This window comes from Crocodylus porosus, unplaced genomic scaffold (genome assembly GCF_001723895.1).
Source record: "Crocodylus porosus isolate Cpor-Errol unplaced genomic scaffold, CroPor_comp1, whole genome shotgun sequence".
Classification (NCBI taxonomy): domain Eukaryota; kingdom Metazoa; phylum Chordata; order Crocodylia; family Crocodylidae; genus Crocodylus; species Crocodylus porosus.
Genome location: NW_017728914.1, coordinates 26,673,730 through 26,700,464, shown reverse-complemented (window position 1 = coordinate 26,700,464; position 26,735 = coordinate 26,673,730). Strand labels below are relative to the sequence as shown.

General features: G+C 43.9%; 1 protein-coding gene across 3 annotated transcripts in view; it reads right to left on the bottom strand.

The window, feature by feature from the left end:
- Window positions 1-5,471: 5,471 nt before the first annotated feature.
- Window positions 5,472-26,735, bottom strand: part of FNIP1 (folliculin interacting protein 1) — an 88,052-nt gene continuing 66,788 nt past the window's right edge. For all 3 annotated transcript variants that reach the window (XM_019535063.1, XM_019535065.1, XM_019535064.1), the window contains 7 exons: window positions 19,022-19,168; window positions 16,407-16,576; window positions 12,428-13,865; window positions 11,870-12,038; window positions 8,900-9,097; window positions 8,302-8,417; window positions 5,472-7,078 (listed from right to left, as the gene is read on the bottom strand). In XM_019535063.1, coding sequence (XP_019390608.1) covers window positions 7,000-7,078; window positions 8,302-8,417; window positions 8,900-9,097; window positions 11,870-12,038; window positions 12,428-13,865; window positions 16,407-16,576; window positions 19,022-19,168 — 2,317 coding nt within the window. In that variant the 3' untranslated portion in view covers window positions 5,472-6,999. The remainder of the gene's footprint in view (window positions 7,079-8,301; window positions 8,418-8,899; window positions 9,098-11,869; window positions 12,039-12,427; window positions 13,866-16,406; window positions 16,577-19,021; window positions 19,169-26,735) is intronic.

Genomic DNA, 26,735 nt, shown 5'->3' with positions numbered 1-26,735 from the left:
AAGCCTCTTCTTGAAGACCTCCAAGTTAGGTGATAGGACCACCTCCCTTGGAAGCCCCTTCCAGACTCTGGCCACCCTTATTGTAAAAAACTTCTTCCTAATGTCTAACCTAAATCTACTCTCCCTAGTTTGCACCCATTATTCCTAGTTACTTCCTGGGGCACTCTGGTAAACAGCGCATCCCCAATTCCCTGCTGTCCTCTCCTAATAAATTTATAGGCGGCTACAAGGTGACCCCTCAGCGGTCTTTTGTATAGGCTGAAGAGATCCAGATCTCTCAACCTCTCCTCATAGGGCATTTCACAGAGACCACTAATCATGCAAGTGGCCCTCCTCTGAACCCTCTCCAGATCCTCCGTGTCCCTCCTGAAGTGCAGCCCCCAAAACTGGACACAGTACTCCAACTGCGGCCTGACCAGTGCTGCATAGAGGGGGAGCATCACCTCTCTTGATCTGTTGGCCATGCATTTGCTAATACATAATAAGGTGCGATTGGCTTTGTTGATGGCTTCGTTACACTGCTGGCTCACATTCATCTTGGAGTCAACTATGACTCCAAGATCTCTCAGCTTTTGAGCTGCTGAGGAGGACATCGCCCAACCTGTAGGTGTGCTGGGGATTCCTCCTTCCTAGGTGGAATACCTTACATTTATCTGTCAGTCACGCAGGGGCAAGAGGAAGGAATCAGACTACTAGTATTAGGAAAAGGACATGTCCCAATTTGCCCGTCTCTGGCTGGGCAAGAAGTTAAGTAACCATTCCTCTGGGTTCGGGAAACTGTGGAAAGTTACAACAGAGGAAGTTAAAGAAATACAGGACAGCAAGTTTTGCACCCAAAAAAAGCAGAGGAGCAAAGCTGAGAATGAAGTCACTGCCAGCTATTAATATAAATGCTTTCAAGAAGCTGCAGTGGTAATGTTACAGAATTTACCACCAGCTTAACAAGCTCTTGCCAAATACCCACAGTGAGATAAAAGATCATTGGCTAACCGCTTGCATACAGCATCCGGAAGAGAACTCATGGTCATCTGCTCTAGGGACACGAAATTCGTTCTGCTCAGTTATGCAGAAGAGCTGTTTTACCAGCCAAGCAAGTTCAGAGCAACATTTGAGCATACTGTTATGAAATGCAAGCACATGGGTTAATGCATCATAGTAGGTAGGGTCTTGCCAGTATTTGCACATCTCAGTGCATATATGTTCCCTAACCTTGCAGTCCTTACTAAGGCAAAACTCTCATGAAAGGTTTTGCAAGAGCATGGGCTCAGTTTCTTGATTCAAAGTCACACCATACATTACCATGCCAAGCAGTAAAACCAAGGCTTGTGATTATTAAAAGCCCATTGATTCTCCGTGCGATTGCCTTTACGTTGCTCTAACCACATGAAATATTAAATAACTTGATACATTGTGTTGCTCAGGAGACGGAAGTTGAGAAATGGAACTTCAGAGAAGAGTCTGAACAGTTGATCGGTTTCCGGCTCTCCGGAAAGCTTTCATAATGTTTTTGTGAGAGCCGAGTCTAAAAAACACACTGGAGGGTTGTGTTTAGGGCTTCCATTCCTCCTAGATGTGTAACAACTCCACAATAAGAGGCACAGCCCAGGCTATGGCAGATGCAATTCGAAATCCCAGGCAAAATTGTCCGAATTTTGGTAGTCCAATTGCTGGAAGGTTTCCAGGATGCACATCAGTAATATTCTACTCAGAATAGGTACCACTCCTTAAGAGAAAAACTCTCTTGAACAGCCTTCCCTCTCAGTCCCAAGTCCACACCTTCCTGGCACCAGTTGGATTTAGATGAGTGAATAAATTAGATCCAGGACAGCACTAAGTCGGTGGGGTGAAGCCAACTCACCATCAAGTGACAGCTCTGGCTGGTTGGATTTATTTGCACAGAATCCCCTTTCGTTGCCCCCATCCCTGCCAGTATCTCTCTTCAGACTACTTGTGCTGAATTCTGGGGTTTCTTCAGCTTTGGTGAGAGCAATTTGGTTACAACTGAATTTGAAACAAGGGAAAGCCTGGCAAGGAAGGTCTCAGCCTTGCTCCAGTGCAGCATCCTGCAAAGGCAAATGAGGGAGCTGTGGTAGGCAAAGAAGGACGTGGCGCCCACACAGCTGACACAGGGTAGGAAGGCAGGCCCTCCTCTTGATTCAAATGCTTGCACCTCACCGTAAGTACGGATAAGATGCAGCTAATCTGGAAACGATGAGACAACCAGCACCACTGTCCACTAGGGTACGCAGTCTCTGTCCCCTGCTCCCCTCTTTAGTGACTCAGGGTTTCATAAACTAAGTATAAATGGGGTATGCTTACTTCTGGGATGGTTTTAAATGCAACTCCTGGAAATGATCAACACTAATAGAAACCAAAGCCAACAAACTTAAAACTCTGACACTTGACTTTAGGCACTAAAAATCAGTTCCAACACCTCTGAAAATCACGAGGACACCTAAACAGAAGTGTCAGGCATCTAATAACATGCATGCAAAGTTTCCAAGCTCTCCCTCCTACAGCTGGCACGCTCACCAACACTCTGCCTCCACAAAATTAAAAGAAAGACACTGAAGAGAAACCAGCACCAGCAAGTAAATTGACATAACTGTATTTATTGCACAAAGTTTCCCCTGAAATTGGGAATGGTTATTATAATACAAGTGCACATCTTGGGAAATATATACAAAAAACCAAAGGAGATAACAAGTATGTACATTTTACCCAGCATTGTACACATACCACCATCTAAATAATTTAGAGAAAGCAAAAAAATTGTCATAAAACATCTATAACAACGACTTGGGAAAGTGTGTGCAAGGTGTAGACTCCTATTACTTTGTTTTATTTTTGTTCTTAGCAGCCCCATCTTTGCCAATTGCAACAAAAATAATTTCGCTATTTTGTGTGTCTAGTACATTTCATGTTTTCCACCTGAAACTTAAGACATCTTAATGAACATTGGGAATAGTGAAAAACAAATGGATTAGTTTTCTATGTACATAAAAGTTGATACATTTAAAAAAAATTCAACCCTATAGTTCTGTTAAAGATCCCTTTTTAAAAAAAAAAACAAAACAAAACATATGCAAACAACAAGTGTACAGACCATTTTCACGTACCTTAATAGTTAAGTTAAAGGAAAACTTCCCATCATGCTAGCGTTTCATTGGCAATACTGATAGGAAGCGGGTCAATAACTTTCAGCCCCAAAGCTCAAGTACTTGGGTCACATGGGGAACTAGTACTGGTGATCCGACAGCTACAGTGCAAAAGCACAACGGTGAAGCTGCACGTGTGGCCACTTGGCACAGGACTGACCGACGAATGATCACATCAGAATGGTCTTGGGGGGGGGGGGGTGTCACTTGGGCAGAAGAGCACAATTCACTGAACGGCCCTCGCTACACTATGCTGCGACCGCACAACACCTGATCAGTGTTAGTGCTAGTTTGGAGCAGTCAGACCGTTAGGCCGCGTGTAGACGAAATGAGGGGCATGTGTGCATGATACTTTAAAGTGGGCTAAATGCTTTTGCACTGGTTTAATGGTGTCAGCATTTGCACACCTTGGCAGCGTATTGCACATTAAATTCCAGCCACTGTAGGATATTCAGCGGCATACTGCACTTGAAATAACTCGGGGCGCAACAAACTAAAACTCCTCGGAGGAGTTTTAGTTTGCTGCCCCTACAGCCGCAGAGCGAAGCACCGGGCTTCGTGCAGCTCCACAGGAAGCCCTGCAGGCAGCCTGGCTCCACCCAAGAAAAAGCAGCGAGCCTCATCTTTCCCCTCCTCCCCCCAAGCCTGCCAGCCTGAGCTGCACAGGGGCCTGGTCCTGGTGCTTCCTTCCATAGCTGTGGTGCCCCCCCCGCCCAGGACCGTCCAAGCCTGGTGCCTGTGGGCAGGTACCGCTGGGGGGGGGGGGGGCCGCCACTGCCACGGGGGGAAACATCAGCCCCCCACCCCGCCAGCCCAGGGACTGCTCTGCCCATCAGCAGCTTGCCCTCCCCTCCCCGCCAGAGATGCAGGTAAATCAGCAGGGTATGTGCATGACACAGGGGTTTAAAAATCAACCCTAAATTGAAGCAGTGTTTTTATAAAACCCACCGGTTCAATTTAGGGCCCCCATTTCGTCTACATACACCCTACACATCTAGAAACCTTCTCTGACTGTTCCCCACATGCATGGCTGTGACTTGCCACTAGAGGTCTGGTGAGCAGGAGCCATAGTTGTGAGCTGCCACTAGAGGACTGGTGACAGACCCTGGGATACTGGAGGTTTTCATCTTGGGCAGCACATCTGTGGGGAGTGGCCACACCTTAGTTGGGTGGGAGCTAGGTAGTGCAGATCAGAGATGATCCTACTCTGGAGTGGCATAACTTTGAGCTGCGCAAGTGCTTAAAATCTCTTTAAGGTGTTCATGTGTGGACAGTCCAGGGGCTTTAGAGCTGCAGGAACTGCCTAAAATTACTATATAACAAGGCCCAATAACAAACTCCTGTCTCTCAAGCAGCATTAATTTCAAGCTAGCAGAGGGCACCTATTTCTTCAGCTCAAACTGAATTTTAAGATAATTACCATGATTGACTTAAGGACAACTAGGAGGAGGAGAACATAGCATTTGCCTGAAAAAATTCATTACAGACCTAATCACAGAAGGCGCTCAGCACTGTGGCAGAGCCAGCAATCATGCTCAACTGAACACTCAAGTCATCTCAAGGTAGCCAGTGGTACCGACACAGACTTCAAGTTAACATATACTCAAGTGCAGTTAACATATACTCAAGTGCTTTCATGCTCCAGGTCCCAAATGCTGGCACCTTGTAGTACTGAGCCCAATAGCACTAACACGATCAGATTAACCACAAAATGTGAACGATGTTCAGAATGGCAATGATTGCCTATATCATCCGTTACAGCAAGGACAGCTTAAAATTCCTAAGAGCCCAATCTTGTGTTACTGATACGCGTGTTGCTACATTCGGGCCCTTACCCGTTTGGATTCTTTCCACAACTTGATGCAAAATACTAAAATAGTAAGAAGGGGACATTAAAGGGGAAGTCAAATGAGAAATATTCTGAAGTTGAAACATAAGTCACCTACCTGCAGCAGTTAGTACTGCACTTTACATACAGACAGGCTTTTTTCAACCACACTTCCCATGTTTGAGTCAGGCTCCCTATCACACTTAGACCCCAGGCCTTCAGAACAATGGCACAGGTTCGCCCTTGCAGGGCCTCAAATTTAAGTTTTGATTTTTAATATTACTGCCAAATATATTGGGTGACATCCTGGCCCCAGTCAACTCAGTGACACACTTTGTCATTGACTTCAGGGGGGTTGGAATTTTACCTTTTGTTTTTAAGTTTGAGATGGGAGGGAAATAGTTTTGTATTTAAAACAAATCAGCAAAACCACAAGAGCATATTACATTGATGAAGAAATGGTTACAGAAAGAATGCAGTATTTCTCTAATGGTAAATTTAGTTTACCTAATGAGTGAAGAAGTACCTTTCATTTTCATTGTTGAGACATTGTTGAACTCTTGCATGCTGAAAATGGTCGATGGAAGTGAACTCTATAATCAACGACATAAAGTGGCTGCTAGGACACATAAGCGAAGAAGCACATAATGCAGGGTCCAGTTAAACTGAGGTAGTAGATCCTTTTGAAAGCACAATCCACCCACCCACTGCATATTTACATTACTTACAGCAGATTGGTTCCACATCAGCTGGTCTTACACCAATTGTATATACAATGACAATGATGGATGAATGAAAGAGAAATGCCGAGAACGGGATGGACAGCATTTCTTGTTGGTAGTTACAAGTTGGTAGAAAAGGGATTAAGATAATTTCCATCATGGGGACATTCTGTCTAAAAATAATTTTGATATTACTACACAATAGCGTAGTCAGTATCCGCATCTGTAGAATTACTTTAAAAAATATGGCAATTAGCTACCTGAGCAATTAAGGGTAATAGTGAATTTTTTTTCCTCCAATGCTTTGGTACAATTATTTCTAGCTTATTTCACCCGCTGCCCAACTGCTGTATAAACAAAAGGATGTTGCAAGAATATTATATACTGTAAAAAAGTAGTGAGAGGTAATACTCATGCCATTTTGGGCACACCACCAGGAAATTTCAATCAACTTTCTCTCTAAGCTTTTTTGGTTGCAGTGGTGGTTTTAAACTGAATTCTTTCCGTTTTTCATAAGTCTTGAAACAAGAGCATCACTTAGTATAAAGAGACATCTAAACATTATAAACATTCAATACCAGTTACAATGTCAAGCCAAGAAAAGGAAACGGGATGATGTTTGCTAGGTTGCTTGTTGGCTCCCTCCCCTCCCCTAGGAACGATTACAAATGAATTTCAGAGCCGAGTATCAGTAATAAGCTGTTTACAAAAATTGCTTTTCCTCTGAGAAATATCCAGAATTTCACTGCATAATGAAAAAGTAGAAGTTGTCTACAAATCGTTGCGGCCTGAAAACCAACCCTTTTAATACATTCCTGGAAGAGAAGACAAATCTCAAGGCAGCTACTTCCTTGTCCTGTTAAGTCTGCTACCAGCGATAGCATTGTACATCATTACAAAGCAGCTCTTCCTTGCGTTACCCACTTTCAGCCACATGTAATTAGCCATCCTTGAGAAATTTCCCAAACTACATTCAGTTCTTCAGCTTTCTCCATGATCTTGGGTTTTCTTCATTACTCAGAATCTCAGGCTTTTCAACTCGTCTTTTTTCTTTGAATTTTTTTTTTTTTTTTTTTAAATAAATGGCCAAAGTGGGAGAATGAAAAAAAATAAAAGTAGTCTCCAAGCATGTGCATAATGTACAGTCAGTTATGGAGACCCAGTCCACTCAGCAAGCTGTTCATTTCAGTTGCCTCAAGCAAAAAGGAGTTGGAACAAGTATGTTTCATGTTCCTTGCCTTCCATTTTGTTTCCAGGAAAAAAAACGTGAATGTCCATGCCCTTCGGCATTTTAAAGTAGTATCTGGGCAACATATGGAGAGTGAGTGCTTGCTACAGCTGCCAGTAAAGGGAGGTCACTGGATTCAATCCTAAGAGGAAGAGGAAAAACACTGTGAAATGTGACCCCCAAACTAGGTGCCTTGTCCATACGTTTTGGCTGCCATGTAAACCATCCCAAATGCAAACATCTGCACTTGGGTAGTCAAGCCCGACACCTGTACCTTTTCTTTTATAAAGCTCTGCACGGCCAGACTTTCTTCACGTAATGTTAAAGCAGGATTTACATTCCTGTCCTTAAGACATCACCACTCTCGTTACAAACCCACATAATCAGCTCGTTTTTAAACATCAACACTTGCTCCAGATCTGCCTGGTGACAGTTACAGATCTGTATAGTGACGCGAGAGGCCAGGGTTCAATTCATGCTCGTTCTCAGTCTCATCAGGCTGACAGGGTTGGTGAGATGACAGAGGGGAGCAGGGGGCAGGCTGGCATTGGACTTGCTTTCTGTACAAAGCTTGAGTAAAGGAGCTTTGGATGGGGAACAAGTCACAAGATGAGGACACAAGGAAATGGAAGTACTTTGTCCCTGAGCTGGGGAATGAGAGCCCTAAGCTGCAGCTCCTCTCTTTGCAGCAGCTGCATCAGTCTACAGCTCCACATGCACAAGCCCAGATCTACATGCCCCAGTCCTCACCCAACAACCGTCTTGAGGTATTTATAGGAAGCCAGTCTCCATGCCAGCTCTGAACACCTCCTACAAAGCTTCTTTCCTTGTGCCCCACCCTCCTGATGGCTTATGTGACACACAGGGTCTTCTCTGGGCTCTGCCACGTGGGAAATGTCAATCTGGATGAATCATATATCATTCAGCAAGGACTGTCCAGCTAATGAGTGGTTCTGGCACAGGGGGTAGAACAGGATCCTTAGTATCTGGGCAAGGATATGGAAAGGAACCTGGAATTGGGAAATTTATGCCAAACTAAGGGCCATCCTACACATTCAACTTCAAGCTGGATAGAAACCAGCTACTGAGTTATTACACATTTTCAAGGACTAACTTTATAGCTGGACAGTTATTTTTATCTTGTGATAATTACTTTGCATGTGTGGCTAGTCTAAAAGTATTGCACTACTGGCCAGTTAATTGTGTAAGATATATGTAAATGTGTAGCAGGGCCCCGAGGTCCTGCTCCTGCCTCAGGAACCACCAGTACATACTGCCATACCCATGGCTAGAGGCCTAGGAGGTGTGGGAAGGACACATCAGGGGACATGGGTGGAAACCACACACACAGATCTGTGATCATACCCCAACACCACGCCCAACTCCTTAACATGAACTCGCATCTGGCCCTTGAGATATTCAGACAGCATCTTGCTTTTGAAATACAGTTCCTGTAGCCGATCTTCCAGGTGCATGATGCACTAGAAACAAATGAAAAAGGCCATGTCAGAAAGCAAACTCCTTCCAGTACCTTAACCCTTCCAGACCCCAAAAAGAAACAGCCCAGGCCCCATAATCAGACTGCCTTGTTGTCAGTCACATCACGGAAAATAATTTTTTGAAAACATCCTTCAGGAACTACTGGGAAATGCACAATCAAAATGAAACAAGTCTCTATTTAAATTCTTGTTCTGAAAATAAATTGCTGAAGTGTTTTCTGCACTAGCAAGACTTCCCGCCTATATCAGTGGGCATTTTGCACCCAGGCTGAATCAGGGTGACAGCCGGCTTTTGGGAACTGGGAACGAAGTTTAAAGGGGCCCTACTGCTGTCAGATGATGCACAGTGTGACAGACTGTGCCAACCGGGCAGTATGGCAGTAACTTAAACTACCATAACAAATACGTTCCTAAAAGCAGATTCTCACAGCATGTCAGCTCTTGCGAGCATTGCTCATACTTACAAAATTTGGAGATAAGTTATGCTTGTAAAGCTGAAGAGTGGAATGAAGCAGATTGGAGACAAGGCTGGAGACTAACACCTCTTTTCCCAGTTTACTGTCAATCACTCGCCTCTGGCTACTGGCCACTTGTACTGTCCACTTGTCCATGTCTGCAATAATGCAGACAGCCTCTGCAATTGGTTCATCCAAGACAGGATGCTATGAATTAAAAAAAAAAGAAAAAAAAGAAAGTGAACAGTTTAAGTACAAGAAGAACAAAAGGCAGGTCAGTGCACACAAAACAAATCTCCTCGACAGCAATGGAGGCCCCCACTTTTTTTTTTTTTTTTTTTTTTTTAAAGTCTTAAGGCAATTGAAGAAGTTAAGAGTCTTCAGCTCCCGGGCTTGAAATGATTGTCTAAAAAGTGTGTCTTTTAACATTTGATTTTGTTGTTTCTTGCTGGAATGAAGCTGGAGTTAAAATGGACACAGGTTAAAATCAGAAAGAGAAAACCCCAACAGCCGTACCCATCTTGATCAGATTATTCAAGATGTAGAAACTCAGATTATTAAAAAACTGAAAAGCCTCAAAAAATCTAATCTGCTGTTCAGCACATGTGCTGCCTTGTTTATTTCGCGCACCCGGGACAATTCAAACAGTCGAGTCAGTTGCATTTTTGGTTGTAATCAGTTTTCCTTCCACATCAGCAGGAGTTTGTTAACTACCCCTGCAGAACCGCCAGAGGGAGCAAAACAACAAAGCCAACCTTCACTTTTCTAACGCTTTTGGAAGATCTCTTTGCAATGGATACAAACACCTTTGTGGGCCATTTCCTTACAATTTTTGGCTATAACTGCCTACAAACTCCCCTCTCTCAGCAGTACTAAGGTGCTGCTTTGCTATGCACGGGGTTTTATTTTGAATGCCAACATTAAAAAAAAAAAATCTATGCAAGATTTTACAAGTCTGGCACCATTTGCTGGTAAAAATGAAGCTACAGCATTTGAAGAACGTGCCTCTTTCCTTGGCAGTTTGTAGAGAAGAAGTATTGGTTTGATGCCAGAAGTCACCCTGAGATATTGTCCCTGTTGCTCAAGACTCGGCTGTGATTTATTCAAAATGGGCAAAATCCACCCATGTGGATGCACCAGTGGGTAAATCACTGGAAAGGGCTATGTGCAGAGACAGGGCAGCAAACAAAGGGAAAGGGCCACGCAGATGAACTGCTGCATCCAATGAACGTACAGGGATGCTGACTAGCATGGAAGGCAGCTGCACTGGGGAAAGAAAAATAAATTTCGGAGGACCCATGTGCATACCCTGAGAGACATGCTCCCAACAAGTTAGTTTTTATTTCTACTTATGTCTGACCATGGTCCTAGTGTGACTGTAAACTGTATCTGGCTGGAGGACCTGGTGGCAATGTCGTGGTGGGGTAGCTCCTATAAAATACCACAATGTTACAACCTCCAAAATAAGGTGAGTATAGGGCCTTATATAGGCATTACTGGTACTGCCTAAATAATGACAGGCAATCAGGACTCATAGTAGAGATGATACCCTATTAGACCAACAAGATATAGATGATACTTTTATTAACAACAAGATATTTATCAACAAGACGCTATCTAATAAAAGATATCATCTCTACTACGAGTCCTGATTGCCTTTTCCTCTAAACCAATATGGCTACAACCTGGATACCTAAATAATTACAGAGCACATTATTAATACTGTGCAGCTCATAGATGTATGGAGCTGTATCCTGTGCAAAGATTCCTACCTGGGAAGGATAAAGTGCATCATCTAGCCAAAAACCTTAGCCCCCATTGCCTTGTGGGTACTCCTTGGCTGGAAAAAGCCTAAGGGACATCATCCTGACAGAAATGTGTCCTCACTAAGGCATTAGGGAGGCAGCAGTAGTTCTTATCTGTTGCTCTCTGGCAGAAGCTACAACCATCAAGGCACCGAACGTCTGGACTTCGCCTGGCCTTTGGATTCTGTCTTAATGGTCTGGGGCGGGGGATGGGAGGTCTTGGGCAGCCTCCACTCTTCCATATTCTTGCCTAGGCATATATATTCATGGACAATCTTGGGTGACTAGAGCTCTTGCGTGTACACCATGATCCAGAGGATCTATAGTTACCTACCAGGTCTGACCTCGCTCCTGTCGGAATGAGATTTTGGCTTGCAGGGGAACAGAATCATGTTTCTGCTTCCGTAATTTCTATCATCTCGTCCCTTAATTTCCACAGAGCCAGAGGGGTAGGGAAGGATGTTCTTCCCCCCGCCCCATCCACTGTCCAGTCCCCTAGGGCAGATAGTGCCTGGAGCAGACCTCATCCAGGAAGATACAGTTCTACCAAGACCCATTTCTACATGAAAGTGGTCAGGGTGGGGGGTAAGAGAGCAGAGACCACTACCCACATGCTCTAGGGCACAATGTAGTCCATCATTAGGTTAGCCTCTTCCCCACAAAGCCAAGCCAAGCAGCTTAGCTTCTTTGAAAACAAAATAACAACACTAATAGATCTCAGTCTGAGGGCTGAATATTCACTTCAGCAAGAGAACAAGTTCTGTTCCACAGACTATTCAGGACAGGAGAGTTTGTTAGGGAGATATTCATGGGAAAAAGCATGTGGCAGTCTAGAATGGTCATAGCAGTTCACAGCTCAGGATCCCAGTAACCAACCGGCTGCTCCATCAAGAAGAGGAGCTAGTTTAACATGGACATCTCTCTCGCCTCCTAGAAGATGGCCTCCTCTATTGCCTTCAACCGGGTCTCGAGTTTAAGTGGCAACCTGGAGCAGATTTCCCAGGTATATTAACTGAGAGATGAGAGGAGGGAAGAGACCCTGGCACAATGGGACTGTGGAAATTAGAACACAGATATAACAAAAAGTACTTCCAGTTCCAACAGGCTTGCTGTTTCAGAAATAGTTGCTTTTCTTTATTGTGAAAAATACGTTTATTGGATATAGTTTAATTACCTGAACAGCATGCGACAAATCTGACACCAAACACTGTCTCAGTTTTTCATCAGTTCCTACTCCTTGCAAAACAAAGTCAGGTACGTAAGATGAACAGTAGCCACCTAGCAAGGACCTTCCAAAATTGGCAATACTGGGCTGGACAGAGTTCACTTCAACTAATTTTGACCTGAAAGAAAGGTATATCATGGACATGTACTGTAACTGAAACCAATTTCTGCTCATTTCAGTTTAAGCAAGTGTAACAGGTTAGTGTCAATCATTTCTTCTTTAAACTTCTGTTCAAGCACATTTTTAAAAAGAAGCTTCATTTCAAAAGGCAGTTGGAATGGTGTAGCCTTTTGCATAAAACACCAGAACAGAAAATATGAGCCAGTGTTATGATGCATCATTAATGAGGTTTTAATTTTTTTCTAGCTCACCAATTTCTCTACATTCATTTTACAGTTACCAAACTAAAGAGAATCTTTCCAACCACTGATGCCATATTGGCCTGCAGCTCTGGGGAATGAGGAGAAATGCACTCGTCTAGGTGTCTGCTACTGCTGAAATACTTACCCAGGAAAAGAGATCTCTTCTTCCTCTGCCCAATCTTCCTGCTCTCCCCCATAATAGTTGCTGCTTGGTCTAGTTAGATCGTGACCCGCATCTTCACTTTCACTATCACCAAGGGCACTATCTGAGCTCTCATTTCTTGGAATGTCCCAGTCAATTGCTGGGGCAACTTTTGTCTCTACATTTTCTCTATCCCCATGGGGGACACTAATAGCAACTTTGTCTTTTTGGTCCTGCTCAGCAAAGCAGTTTTTGCATGTCTCTTGGCGAACAGATTCCATGAACTTACAAAATTCACTGGGTTGTTTGCTGTTCTGTGTACACAGTTTTTTAGAAAATGTTAAACTACTGCTTTGATCTAGAATGTCTGTAGTTGCTCGCACTGGAATATCATCAATAGTTCGGGTTTCAATTGAACCATCATCAGTAAAATACTCATCAAAAAGACTCGAGCTCTCAGTACTGTAAGGATTTGGATTCCAAGTCTGATGCTTGGTGGCAACTTGAGGGAACGGTTCAGATGTCCTGCAGTCTCTGGTTTGGTCCTCGATGGTTTGCTTTGCTTCACAGTTCTGGTCGGCAGCCGCTCCTTCCTTCACTGCTGGCTGGTTGTGATGCCTAGTAATTTGTTCCGCTACTGCTTGACTTCTCTGTTCGATGTCCGAGTCAGGTGACATAGAATCACCAATCAGAAAAGTCACCTTTGTCTGAGCCTCAGCTGAATTGCAAGGGAATGCGTCAGACAAGGGCTTATCGGGAGGCTTCTTTTCCACAACTATCGCTGTGGATCTTGTTACACTGAGGGCTTGGGTACCAGATTCCAGCGACTCCTCAGTCCTCCAGATGTCTGCAGTTGGCTCTAATCCAGACTCTGCCAGTGGACATTTGTCCGCTGGAGCTGACCCCATGCAGACTACCGTCTCTACCTTGGTGTCCAGGCAGGATCTCAAATTATCTTTGCAATGCTTAACATCAGTAGGGTCTTCTTGGCAGTCAGCCGCTGAGGTTGTTCTACTTTCTTCTAAAGAAGTTTCCAGCTCTACCTTAGAGGCATTTTGTGCATCTTCTCTCTCTAGCTGTGAAGCAGCTTCTGTGTTTGGCCCAAGGGGAAGTGGGCCCTTGCAGTATTTACAACCGCAGTTAGAAGTCCTCAGTTCCTCAGATTCCCAAGATAACAAGTTGCCTCTATTTCTGTGCATTGTGACAAGCACATACTCCGATTCCTCCACTTCTCCTTTCTCCAGTGTGGTAGTAATAACAGTTCCAGGCATCACTATGGCTTCATCTTCTCCATTTTCTAGAAGATGCGTCTCTTGGAGCTCAGAGCATCTTATGAAGTAAGTGAGGAAATAAAGCAACCTCTGCACCAGATCTTGTCTTTTGCCAACTACGACTGTCTTTGCTAGTCTCACAGGTGATCCGATAGCCCCATACAAGTCTCCTATAAGAGCAAAAAACCCAACTTTAATACAGGGAATTTAATGGTGCTGTTTGTCTCAGTAATGAGAACACAGACTGAAAAACTGAGGCCCAAGGGGATGAATTCAGGGCAGAATAAAGTATTTCCGTTCTAAGCAGTATTTTTAGGGGAATCCTTACAGTGCCAATACAGCTTTAACAGCAACAGTAGCAGCTGCCACTGAAATTACAATTCAATCTCTGCATCAGGAAACCATTGCACAGGGGATGGATAATAAGCTATGCAGCCTACATCAGCAAAACTGACCCAACTACTAAAAGTTTTCGCTTGGAGACGCTTCAAAGTCTGTGGATAACAGTTTGATGAGGCTCACTTGAGCAGGCAACAGCCATGATCACACTGGTAGTCTCAGCAGTGAAGCCAAAAATTCAGTAGCCCTAAAAACCAAAGCTAAACTTTTATCTCTGGAGGAAAATCTTCCCCATCAGGCTTTGCAGACAATGGGAAGACAATACAGGGAAACAAGAGCTGCCAGTGCTGGTGCTGTACTTGTTCTGCAAATGGAGAGGACTTTGGACTAGATCAAGTACCTTCCAGTAGCATTGATTTCATTTGTGTATGCTTACCGTGCAGCTCTGCTCCCTGATGTCCCCCATTTTGAAAGAGAGAATCTAGCAGAACAGCTCATTCCTGGCTGTGGGTTATCTTTGCAGTCACTTTTAAGGCTAAAGCGTCTCAGACAGCTCTGGCTTCTTCCTTTCATAGAACCAACAACACCCCCCTCCCCACCCCTATCCCTCAGGTAGAACATCAAATACAGGGAGTGTGGATCCAGCTGCAGAAGCCCTTGGATCAGCAGCTCCTGCTGAGGGGAAAAGACTGTTGCTGATCCTACTTTCCAAGGAGAGAGGGGGATACCACACACAAACACCCCCCACCCCACCTGCAGAGAAGCAAGCAGAGGGGAAAGTGAATCTGTGCCAAGAGCTAGAACATGATAATGTGGGATGCAAAACTACAAAGCTTATTCTTTTCCTTCCTACCCAGCTCTGTCATCTTTGGAGGGCAATGGATAATAGAGTCCTGGCTTATCTGGGCAGGACTTGAGAGGGGTTCTGTTCTGGATGTATTGAGCAGCATGGGAAACCCATGGGGAGCTATAAGGAGGACTCCACAGTACCAGCTCTGGCTTCCAGCTGATTTCTTGAGTTCCAAGAGGTTTTTTGCCCCTATTGACAAACGACCTGCCTGTGCCATGGTGGGGGAACCTCACAGAGTGCTCAGGAGGCCTGTGCGAAGCGGTCAGTGTTTGCTTTGGATTCGGCCAATTTGGGGGACAGCGATTCGATCTGGCGATTCAAATCACTGCCCAGAATAGATTTGGCTGAAATCGCCAAATCAGCCAGGCCCATCCCCCACATCCCGGCAATGGCTGGCCACTCACCCCAGCTCCCGGCTCTTTGGGGGAAAAAAACAAAAAACAGCCTCAGATCATCCGGTACTGCCAGGCAGGGGGGTGATCCCCACTGCCCCCACTGCATGGGGGGGGGCTCTGCTGAGGCTGGTGCAGCAGCAGCGAGTCCCAGGGCTTTTCTCTGTTTGTTTGTTTTTCTTAAAGGGGCAGCACCCAGTGAGCACCGGAGCTTTGCTTTAAAGCACTGGGAGCTGGGGGGGGTGGAAATCAGGAGGCTGGCAGGGGTCCCCCCCCCATGGTTCTTTCTCCCCTCCCCTAACCAGCTGGAAGTCAGCTGCAGTTCCCTGCTGCAGCCATCAGGGATTGCCCGAATCAAAGCTCTCCGAATCTCTTCCAATGATTCGGAGAGCTGTGAACAGAGTCGGACCTTTTAATTGGTCCCTTGATTAGATTCTGATTCACAGGTTTGGCCACCGAATTGAATCACCACCTGAAGCTTCATACAGCCCTAGTATTCAGTGCTTGCCATCTGACCATGCTTATGTCCTTTTCCTTGTGGGATGGCCACTAGGTGGCAATAAAACCATCTACAAATTCAATGGGAGTCTTTCTTTCCTTCCGATGGGTTTTGGAATGCCAGAACATTTATTGTCTGCAGGTTTTGACCATTCAGTATTCACTTTTCCTTGCCGTTCCTTGTCTCATTTTCTCCGTTTCTTATTAAATATTAAATTGACATAAGAGACAAAGTAATTTTCTTATTCCCCAAACCAGACTTGTCAATGGGAGCAATCCAATGCCTAGAATATGCAGTTTTTCTCTAGAGACCCATGGAAGGAAACCAGAATCCCTCGTCACTGCCATGTTATTGGCCACTGTAAAATCTGCCCTGCATAAATAATAAGAGACTCCACACTTTTTGCAGCCGTTTTATTACTGGTAGTGCCTAAATATTTACAGAGCACATAATTAATACTGTGCAGCTTGTAGATGTATAGAGCTGAACTTTGTGCAACGATTCCTACCTGGGAAGGATAAACAGCATCATCTAGGTCAGAAACCTCAACCCTACCTTTTCCCTGCAATCACTGCTTTCTATACACGTATGTAGTACCACAACAGATCGTGATGGAAAGTTTCAGACATACCTAACTGTGCCCACAGTGGGTTGTATGGATGAGTCTTAGCCAACATGTCCACACTCTGAGAGGAATGCTTTTCCAGAAAGATTTTTATAGGTGGCTGCCCATTTGGCATAACTGTGGGGACCCAGGCCAGGTGATTAGTGAGAACCGCAGTCAGCAGAGCTGGTAGGAATCTGAAAATGAAAACGCTCAAGGTCACTTTTTCCAGCCGAACATTCACAGCATTTCAGCAACAGCAATTCTACAGCCTCCACAGGGCAGAGATGATAGCTTCTGGAGATGTAGAGACCATAAAGATCTCCAGATCCCCTTGGCTCTTTCTGCATCAGGCTAGAAGAGAACCGTGTAGAAATGTATTGAGCCCAGAAGAGAGAAATTTATTTTAAAGGTTATCAGAATTGAATTGTCAAACATTTTTATCTCATGCATATCTAAGTTCTTCAGTTTAGCTAACATTATGAGCCTTCTATTTAATAAGCTTATTATAAGCACAGATTGCTAAAGCTCTCCATTAAAACCAAAAGAGATGCCGAATATATTTAATGTTGACACACAAAATACAATGTTGCCAACAGAAAATCTTTAAAATATCACGGAACCTGCATTTAAAGATGAAGACTGGGTTTTAATTGCACTGACTTTCCATTTTAGTAAAGCTTTTGCTGTCCAGTAGTTTTTTTCCCCCACTCAGGGGCATCTTCTCAAGCTACCAGTTACTGGGCTTACTAGATATATAATCTAGAAAAATGTTCAACAACTTGTATTATGTAGGTCAGACTACATGATCCAACAGTGACTTTTAAACTTTTGGCTTTAATACGCAATGCCATGAATAAGAACAGCTCAGGAAATAGGGCCCATAGCATAGGAATGACAGTATACATCTCTGCATGCTATAAAAAAAAAGAAACCCTGCTCTTTACCATATTGTTCATTTGTATAAAAACAAGCCAGCACAGATCCCAAGTTTTAGATCTGGGGCACATTTGCTCACTGTACATTCTTTTTAACTGTACAATACGTGGATATCATATACTTGCACAAGAAAGGTGAGAGCAAAAGTGTGGGTTGGAAACCAGTACAAATGGGACTGGATTAGGGAAGTTATGAACAACATAACTGCAGTGTTTTCCGGAAGGGTTAATTTAACGCCTGTTTAAATAGTTTTGCAGATCCTAAAAGACAAAGACTGAAATGTAGTGTCCATCCCCCCCACCTTCCCTTTTTTTTTTTTGATCAATGACTGGAGACCATGTGGAAGGGTGGGGAGGAGGAAAATGACTAGAGATTTGAAACAAAAGTGGAAAAAAAATGCAGGTGCTGGGCTCGATTCTCCTTTCACTTGCATCAATGTAAATTAGGAGCATTTCCACTAAGGTTGAAAGAGTCGCACCATTATGAAAAAGGAATAAGAGTTGAGAATCAGGCTGAGAGTTAAGTTCTGTTAAAACACTCATTGGGATATTTAAGGGATGACAGAGTGCTGCTCCGTTTAAAAATAAAAAGAGCAAAAACCCAACCAAACCCACAAGCAAAACACTTTAAAATGAATCTAAGCAGCACAAGTCTCAGACTGACAGAAGGCTGAAGCAGTTAATCCTGGCCAAATGCTTCCACCTCTGTTGAAACTTATTTTAGGAAAAACATTTTAACTCCCTCTACAAATCACTGAGGCTTTTCACATTCTGCTGAAGTCTGCTTGGCATTCACACAGCTACAAGAGATCCCTTGCTTAAAGAACGCGTACCATGCTGCACGCTAATTATGACCTTCCTGTTAGGGAGAGAGATGGATCACAAAATTACCATCAGGTGTTAGAAGTACAGGATTTTGAGGAACAGCAGAATCACATTCCCCCTGGATGTTGCCCAAGCTACACTGGCCAGCTGCTGCACCTTCTCCAATCTAAAGGCAGATTTTTTTGAGTTAACAGCTGATTTTGTTGTTTTATTTTCACTTAAAACTCCACATGCTTGTTTCAGGATTTTAGTGCACATGCTTTCAGACCTCCCATATTCCTACTTCGTGAAAAAAGACTGAAGAGATACTGAAACAGTAAACTTAGATTCCATTGCTGAGTTAACGAAGGAGCTTCCTCTTCGAAATTTTTGACAGCTGCTTAGGTCTGACCCTTTGGGCCAAATGGCAGGTTCTAATACAGCAAACACTTATTCATTCTCCATAAAGCTGTGGCTTTTTGTGGAAGTCAGGCTCAGTACCAATTTGCAAGTCAGGCACTGTCACACATGGCTCCTACTGTACTCCTTTCTGACCTCATTCATTAAAACTTTTCTTATTCACTGTTTTTGAAAGGCCAGGCTAATGCCTTGCATAAGGTATGTTCTCTCCCAGACACACACACACACACACTCCCATCACTCACTTCTTATAGACATCTTTGGAAGGCCTGCTCTTTATGTGAGACTTTATAAGACTGTGGGTGAAGGCAGCATTTAATAAAAGGTTTTTGTTGCTCTCTTGCCTTTAAACTTAGAACAGCTGTGGACTTGTAGTTCCCTCTAGCTTTTTTCAATCATAAAACAGTGATTTTAATACTTGATGACAAAATGTATTTAACAAAATTTATATCAATTAATAAATGTCGAGAAACACCCTACTGGTTTTTAGAGGCATTCTCCATTAAGAAAGTGAACTCCTTCATGAAACGATGGCAAAGCTGGTTCTTTTCTGGTGTCCCAGACATCATGGTCAGCCAGACAGGTTCCCCAATCCGTGGCATGGTATACAGATTGCAAATAGTTGTTCTAAAAAGAAAATTAGAGGAGGAAAGGTCATACTGGTAAAGGCTTTACTGCAATATTAGGTCCTGTTCCCATTTACATCAAAGGCAAATTTTGGCTATTAACTGTCATCCAAAGTCTGCTATAAGAACAAGAATCTTTCACTATAGTTAATTCACCTTGCTTCCTTTACGAGTTAAATATCTCAAGCCTTTAACTAAATTGATCTCAAATACAACCAGGCTATTGTAAGGCTAAGTGCAGAGGTTCAACATCTGGAGGCAAAATCAATTCAATCTTCACAGGTTTTTCTAAGTTGCATAGACTGAATTGATAAACTGAATGGATGGCACCGGGGGGGGGGGAACCAGTGGTGGGCTAAGGCCAGCCCCCAGCCTCTCAGAAGCAGGCAGCTGGGGAGGGCTGAGGCAAGGGGGAGGCTGTGGCGGAGTAAAAAGCCCCTACGGCGAGGGTTTTCCCTCCCCTCATGCTGTGTAGACCTCGGCTGGGGGACCCTAGGGTTCATTTCACCGTGCCCCATCTTGCTGGGCTGACAAGCACAGGCAGAAGCAGGCTAGGGAGTAGAGGCTTTACTGCCGCTATTGTGTGACAGCTGTGGGTAGGGCGGTTTGCTGGAGTAGACAGCACAGACCATGGCTGCAAAACATCCTGGGATGCTGGGGGACTCTGAGTCTAGGAGTTAAGCTTGAGACTACATCCATCCAGCTTTATCATAAACTGGGTTTGGCCATTTTGAAAGTAGTTTATGTATACTGAACTTGCATTCTGTTATAGATTAAAACCGGTTTCTGATCACTTAGCCCAGTTTGTGTGTACCTTCTGTCCCTAGCCAAAGGGTTCAGTAACTTCCCTATCAGGGTGGATAAAAACCTATGACTTTTTGTTAAGATGCCTTTTTTAAAAAGCAAACCTATATAAAGATAGTTTCAAATTAAGATATGTTAAGGCTCAAAAGATATCATCATAGAATAGGGATTATAACTTCTAATTGTATATAGTATTTGAGACCATATATTCATATAACCTTTTTAGAAAAGTTTTATAAAATACATCAGAACAGGCCATGGACTATGTTGGGGCCCAGTTGTATGGGGTCCTCAGAGGCTCCTCTATAAATTAGTCAAAATTTAAAAAAAAAAACAACACTCTACCCAGTGAGACTCAGCGTTCAGTCTAGAAGATCCCATTAAGCATCTCTGTGATGTTTAGTTTCAGTTGTCAAACTGTGGATTTGTCTCTTCAGAGACAACATCCTTGTTAACAGCAGTATATGGAGATGAGAGAATAGCCCTAATTACCTATCCATCAGACCTGCTGTCTCCACCAGTTTGTGTACACCTAGTCAAGCCCCTGCCTCTCTCTAAAAGTGCAAAGTTTCAAGAAATTAAACAAATAGAGGATTGTTGGGGGTGGAGTAGATCTGGGCAAGAAGCATGGGGATAATGCAAGGAGGGAGGGGCAGTAGAAACGAAAGAGAAACATTTTGAGCAAAATATTCCAGAAGTCTTGAGGGACAGGTTTCTGAGTACAGCCTCTCCACTAATTTGAGATCTAGTGAGGGAATGGTATAAGTAGAAGGGAAAACCTATCATCATGGCGGCAGGCTTGCCAGGCTGTAAAAGAGAGAAGAAATCAAAGATGGGAAGAAATCTAGAAGAAAAAAAGTGAAGAAAGCCCTAAGCTAACAACACACAGATGCAGTGCTGTCCTCCTAATACAGCATGGCAAAAATATCCCCCAAATATCCATGATTAATCTAGTAAATTGGAGATAGTTGTGAAGCCATTGGGAGGTGAACTATCTGCTTCAATTAGCTCTGGTAAATAAAATAACCAAATCATAAATTCAGTTTCCTGACGTTGCTGCAAAATTAATCTGAAAAAAAAAAAAAATCTCAAATAAATCACTGCTTTAAAACAGAGTGTGTACCTTCTAAAAATACAACCCACATCTCTCTCTGAGTTGTCTGGTATAACCTTAAAAAATATTAATCACAACAAGAATGCACTTTTTGTAGAAAACACTGATTAAATTGAGGCTTCCTGACAGTGATTTAAATTGATTTGATTTAAATCAAAGCCACCCTATGCCCTATTGAAAACACAACGGAACTGAAGGATTTGAGACAATTTGGTTTGGTATTTTTTCTTCTTGTTCCTCTCTACCCCTCCAGTTTCCTTCTTTTCATACATTACACATTTGAACCACATACAACTCTGACATGTTTGCAGACTATGGCAGTTTCCACTGCATATATAATTTACAAACTGCCCCTTAAACTGGCAGACAAATAGCTCTACCAAATCCATAGACATTATAGTAGTACAGATTCAAGGGTTATTGCATGTCAAACCACGTCACCTTTGGTCATCTGGAGGGCAGTAAATATCTAGTTACTGTTTGAGCTGTCCAATAAAGCATCAGATTAAAATGTCAAAGATTAGTGTCCAAAAATAGTTTTAATTTTAAAGAAAGCACAGGCTTTCTGACATTGTGGGAGCCTGCATTTTCATAATATTCAAAAGTTTAAACGAGCAATATTCCAATGCTGTCAGCAACTCTGAATAAGTCAGTAAGTTATAGGAAATGCCTGACCACTTCTATAAAGAAGTAGTTGGGGAAAACCTGCTTTTCTGAAGGGTAATGAGCAATTAGTGTTTTACATGACATGCAGATCCAAGTTATCCTTTGGTAAAGTTATGCCTAGTCAAATCTCTTGTTTATAAAGGTACTCTCTGAACAACCACTTGATGCATTCATTGTCCCCAAACTTATCTTCTGCTCAGAACGAACACTTCTAGAACAGTAAATGGATAGTTATGCACAGGCGCCGGCTTTGTTTTGGGCCAGTGGACATTTGCAATATGTTAAAAAAACAAAAAACCAACCCCCCCCCCCCACCCCAGCATTTACTCAGCACGTTTCCATGTCAAGGCCCATGCATGCCCAGAAGGGCAGCAAAGTGTTACTTTGACCCAGCTCTGCAGCACCTGTAAAGATCAGGCGCTTTAGAGGGGCTTTTTCGGTGCTTTTATCTAATAACTGATTAAACTGACTTTAGCTAGAAGCACCAAAAAGCCCCACTGAAGTGCCCCTTCTTTTCGACTCGGCTCTGCAGTGTCTGTAATAACATGCTGCTTCTCCTGGGAAAGCGTAGTTTTTTTAGGGTTTTAAGTGTCTGCAAGCATGGCTCCGTGGATGCTGAGGACCCGCTACTTTTTTTCGGTGGGTACTTGAGCCCCAGAGCACCCTTGGAGTTGGTGCCTGTGTAGTCATGCATATTGGAGAGGTGAACACACTCAAAAAGTAGCTACCAAAAAGCTGAACCCCTGAAGATCACTAAAAAGTGAAGAAGTGCTGGATGAGAGCAGCTGAGAAGCCCACCCACGGAACACTTCTGGTACGACGGGAGAATTAGGAAGGAGAAACAGTTTCCAGGCAATTTGGATCAGCAGAAAGAAGGAAAAAGTCACACAAATGCCAAGAACCCCAGAGCAGATGGAAAAATCACTGCCCAGGCTGAAAAGCAAAGAGCCTGTAAAAGCTTCCAACGTACAGCATTCGACAAAACAGTCTGAGGCAGTGAAGATCGTTGGGCCTTTTTTGTATTTACTCTATCAATTTCATTTTTCTAAAAAGCAAATTCTATCTTGTGTGCAACAGAAAAAGTTCCTCCTTCCTTTTTGATCAAAATCTCTTCGGCAGGGATCCTATTCCCAGTTACTCCACTCCTGCTTTTACAGCAGGAAAGCAGCACAGAGGTTGGAGAAAGGGGATTTGAAGCCACCTTTGCTCCTAGTGTATTTTGAGACAGTTGAGGGTTTGCCTGGTCCTAAAGGCTGCTCTGCTTCTCTGGCTCCCGCGTGGGATCTTGGAAGTAGAGGACAGGGCAGGACAACGTGCTGTGGCCCTACCAGACGTGATAAGGAAGTGGGCTGCGTGGATGGCATCGGGTACAGGAACCAACTGTCTGCACTCAGACATAAGACCTTGAAGGTCTCCCTATAGTTCTGCTGCCTCAGTGCATTGGGGGCTGTCTAGTAATCTCCACGTGAGGATTAGGAATAGAAACATGAATACGGAAAAAAAGCCTCCCACAGGGCATGATTCAGCCCATCAACAGGGCATAAAAAGGGGGAGACCCCCAAGGCACAGGAATTGGATAGAAAGTACACGATACATCTTAAACCCAGTGTTAAAACATACGCTGTGGGGCAGGCCCCCCTTAGAAGCAGGGGCGATGCAAAAAGGGCTCAATGCAAAACAGCCCTGCGCCCTCCTTCAGGACACAGCAAGCCCTGTGCAACTGTTCAGCTGTTTGCAAAGGAAAAACAAAAAACAAAAAAACCACTATTTCTCCTCTAAAATCAAGATATTAAAATATTTGTTTTCGTTGAAAAGATAGATCGAGTCTTGTGACTCGTTATTTACTATTCTGGTAACCCTGGCTGCATCTGCAACTGATAGTGTTTCCTCCGAGAGCGATCAGATTCCACTGGCCGCCTGCCAGCAGGCATGTGACTGCAGTAAAGGGAACCCTCAATACCAGACATGTAAGTAATGGCACAGAAACCAAGGGCAAGGATTAACTGCATTCAGACTCTGCAAACGGGGGGAGGAAATTAACTCCTTTCACTTCTCTGCAATGTTTTCTTAACTAAACTACATGGATTTGAAAAACAGAGAAGAAAATTAAAAATTGATGCTCTAATAGATCATTATCCACGGTCTGTAGCGAGTGCTGTATTTAGCAAAACCACCTCCCCCCCTGCCATTTCGACCCCAACTTCCCCAATTCAGCACTCACCTCAGCATCTTAAAGTGACAAGTCAGGAAAAGTTCAGTTAATGAGCGACTCTGTTCCTGGGAAGGTTCCAGTATGTTTAAAATAGTTTTAATTTAGAAATGCTTCTGGGAGCCTGAACTTTTGCCTGGGCCGTGCAGACACACACAGGCACTCTGGAGTGGGAAGCTGCAGGCCCCTGAGCACAGGGTGTTGGGCCAAATTCTGCAGAAAATACCTTCCTGCCTACAAGGCTTCTCACCTGAAAATAATTAGCTGCAACCAAACAGCCTTCACAGCCCTCTCCCGGGGCGGGGCCGCACGGTCCTGTGGGCACGTCTCATGGTGCTGATTTTGAACGCGGCGCTGCGCTCTTTTCAGCAAGAGCTGCTGCTGAAGCAGTGTTCCCTACACAAGACCATGAGTTCTGTTTTTTTATTTCCTGTGCTGTACTTCCCGTGTTACCTGGTGCAAATCACTTCATCCTTCTTTTTTATTTGCACTGCTGTACTGGGCTCAGAGACCCTGGTGCAGCTAAGATGCCACTGCGTGAGGCACTGTATGAACAAGGAACAAAAAATATGGCCCCTACCCCAACAAGTGCCTCTGTGCCTCCACCTATAAAACACTTCCCAGCATTGCCTGGGCGCAGCAGAGTATTGCTTTGTTCATACACATAAAAAAAAAAAAAGGGACCACTGGGAATGCCCTGGAGATGAAGTACTATCAAAGCACAATTCTACTTCTTTGTTAAATTCACTTCCATGCTCCCCTCACTCCTCTCCTCCCCATAAAAACAGGTATTTTCTTTAGAAAGGATGGAAACAAACAAGCAAGCAAGCACTGCAGGTGTCTGGATTAGAAGCACTGGGGTTTTTTGCCCCCACACTCCAGGCTGCTCTGGGACACTGCAGACATGCACACCTTGCTGCAGCAGACACAGTGCAAGGTGCTACACTGGGCCATTACTTTCTGAGCGCTCACCACTGAAGTCAGCAAGGTAATCTTGTTAAAAACTGGGCCTAAGTTTGGCTGTAAACATGCTAGGGGAGGGAGTTCCCTTCATCTGTCCTTAATGCTTCCTTGCTGATTTGCATATTTACCACACCACAGTGATGCCACATGAGTATTAGTCAGACGCATAATCAGCATTATCAATGCACTCCACTACCCCAGAGGGCTCTGAGGGTGTCTGAAAAGCTGCTGTATTTGAATAAGCATATTTCATAAAGCACATGTTTGAACATCTGACAGCTGAAGAGAGCCTCGAGCCTCTAAGGCAAGTGCCGGGAGTGAAACCCCTGAGTACTTTTAAACAAACCTTTTTTTTTTTTTTAAAAAAGGGGTTTTAAAAGATGAAGTGATGCCAGGCAGCCCTGGTGCTCAATACCCAGCCTGCAACTCACTCGCTAACATCTGTGATCGGCAGCAGGAAACAGCGTCTGCTGGGGCCTCTTGCTAAGACTGCGTCGCTTCCCTCAGTCTCAGATAACAGCAGCAAACAAAGGCGCAGCTTCTTCCTTACAAGCAGGCAGGTAAATGCAGAAAACCTTTGAACCAAATCATCTCCCACAGCAGCACAAAGTTAGCCTAAAGCCATGTTTTCCAGCTGCTGGATGATCTTCCCTACATCAGTACATCTCAGGGGCAAACCCTGACATCCCCATTACTCCTGTGGACAACAGAGGAAGGGAGCGTGGTCAGGGAATTGCAAGTGTGATGGGTGGGTATCCCCAGGGATTCACGGGCTGCTCAAAAGGCCTCAAGGGACCAGTGGGAGCCAACGTACACTACAGCACCTTCCATGACCAAAGAAAATCCTTTACAATCTAGCTTGCCCCGCATCTTTATAGGTACCACCATAAAATGAACTTAATTAAAAAAACAGAGCAACTTCACTAGAACTGTTTGTATTCTGGAAAGAAACAGGGGGAGGCCGGGGGGAGTGGGGGAGCGAGAAGGGTTTCAGTTAAAAAGAGTCTCTGTTTCTTTAGCTTAGGAAAACCAAGCGTTTTGGAAGCGATGGAATAATATCCTGGGAAGGTAGAAAAGGAGAAAGCAAAATGCTGCCATAGTCTACTCGCTGAAGAATTAACGGAAAGCATAAGGAGGGAAATACAGGCAAAACACAAAGTAGGTAACAGGAGACACTGCTCACAGTCATAATGAGGATATTTCCCTGGTGATTTCCATCTCTGTCTGCTGACCAAGACAGATATTTAAATGCCACCTGCTCATTGTTACCTGACTTGAGGAATAGGTTGACTGATTATTTGATAGTGGAAATAGGGGGTCACAAGCTCAGCTCATCTAGAAGAAATCTGAACTGCTCCACTGATTTCTGGAAGCAGTGCTGATTTACACCAGCAATGGGATGCATTAGCAATGCTATCAGAATGGCACGGGCATCTGCTGACTAGTGCACAAACTGACTCCTATTTTCAAAGGAGCTAAAAGGCATTTCATTTGATCCAAAGTCTGACCAGTGCCAGAATCTAATGCTAAGTATGTACGTGCACTGCTCACATTATGACACATTTGGTCAGAAAAAAAAAAAAGAAGAACAAAAATCACATGGTTTTTGTGTTTCACAAAAAGGCACTCTTACAACACAACGTGACAACTTGACCCTGCACAGGGAAGCAAGGCTCCAAAGGGCTGCAGAAATCAGCTGTAAGTGGGGTGTTCACAGCGCTCATGCCTCTTACAAGGCTTAGTTAAAAAAATGTATTAATCAAAAAGAAGGCTGCTTGCCCAAGGAAATTCATCTGTATGAAAATATACTGG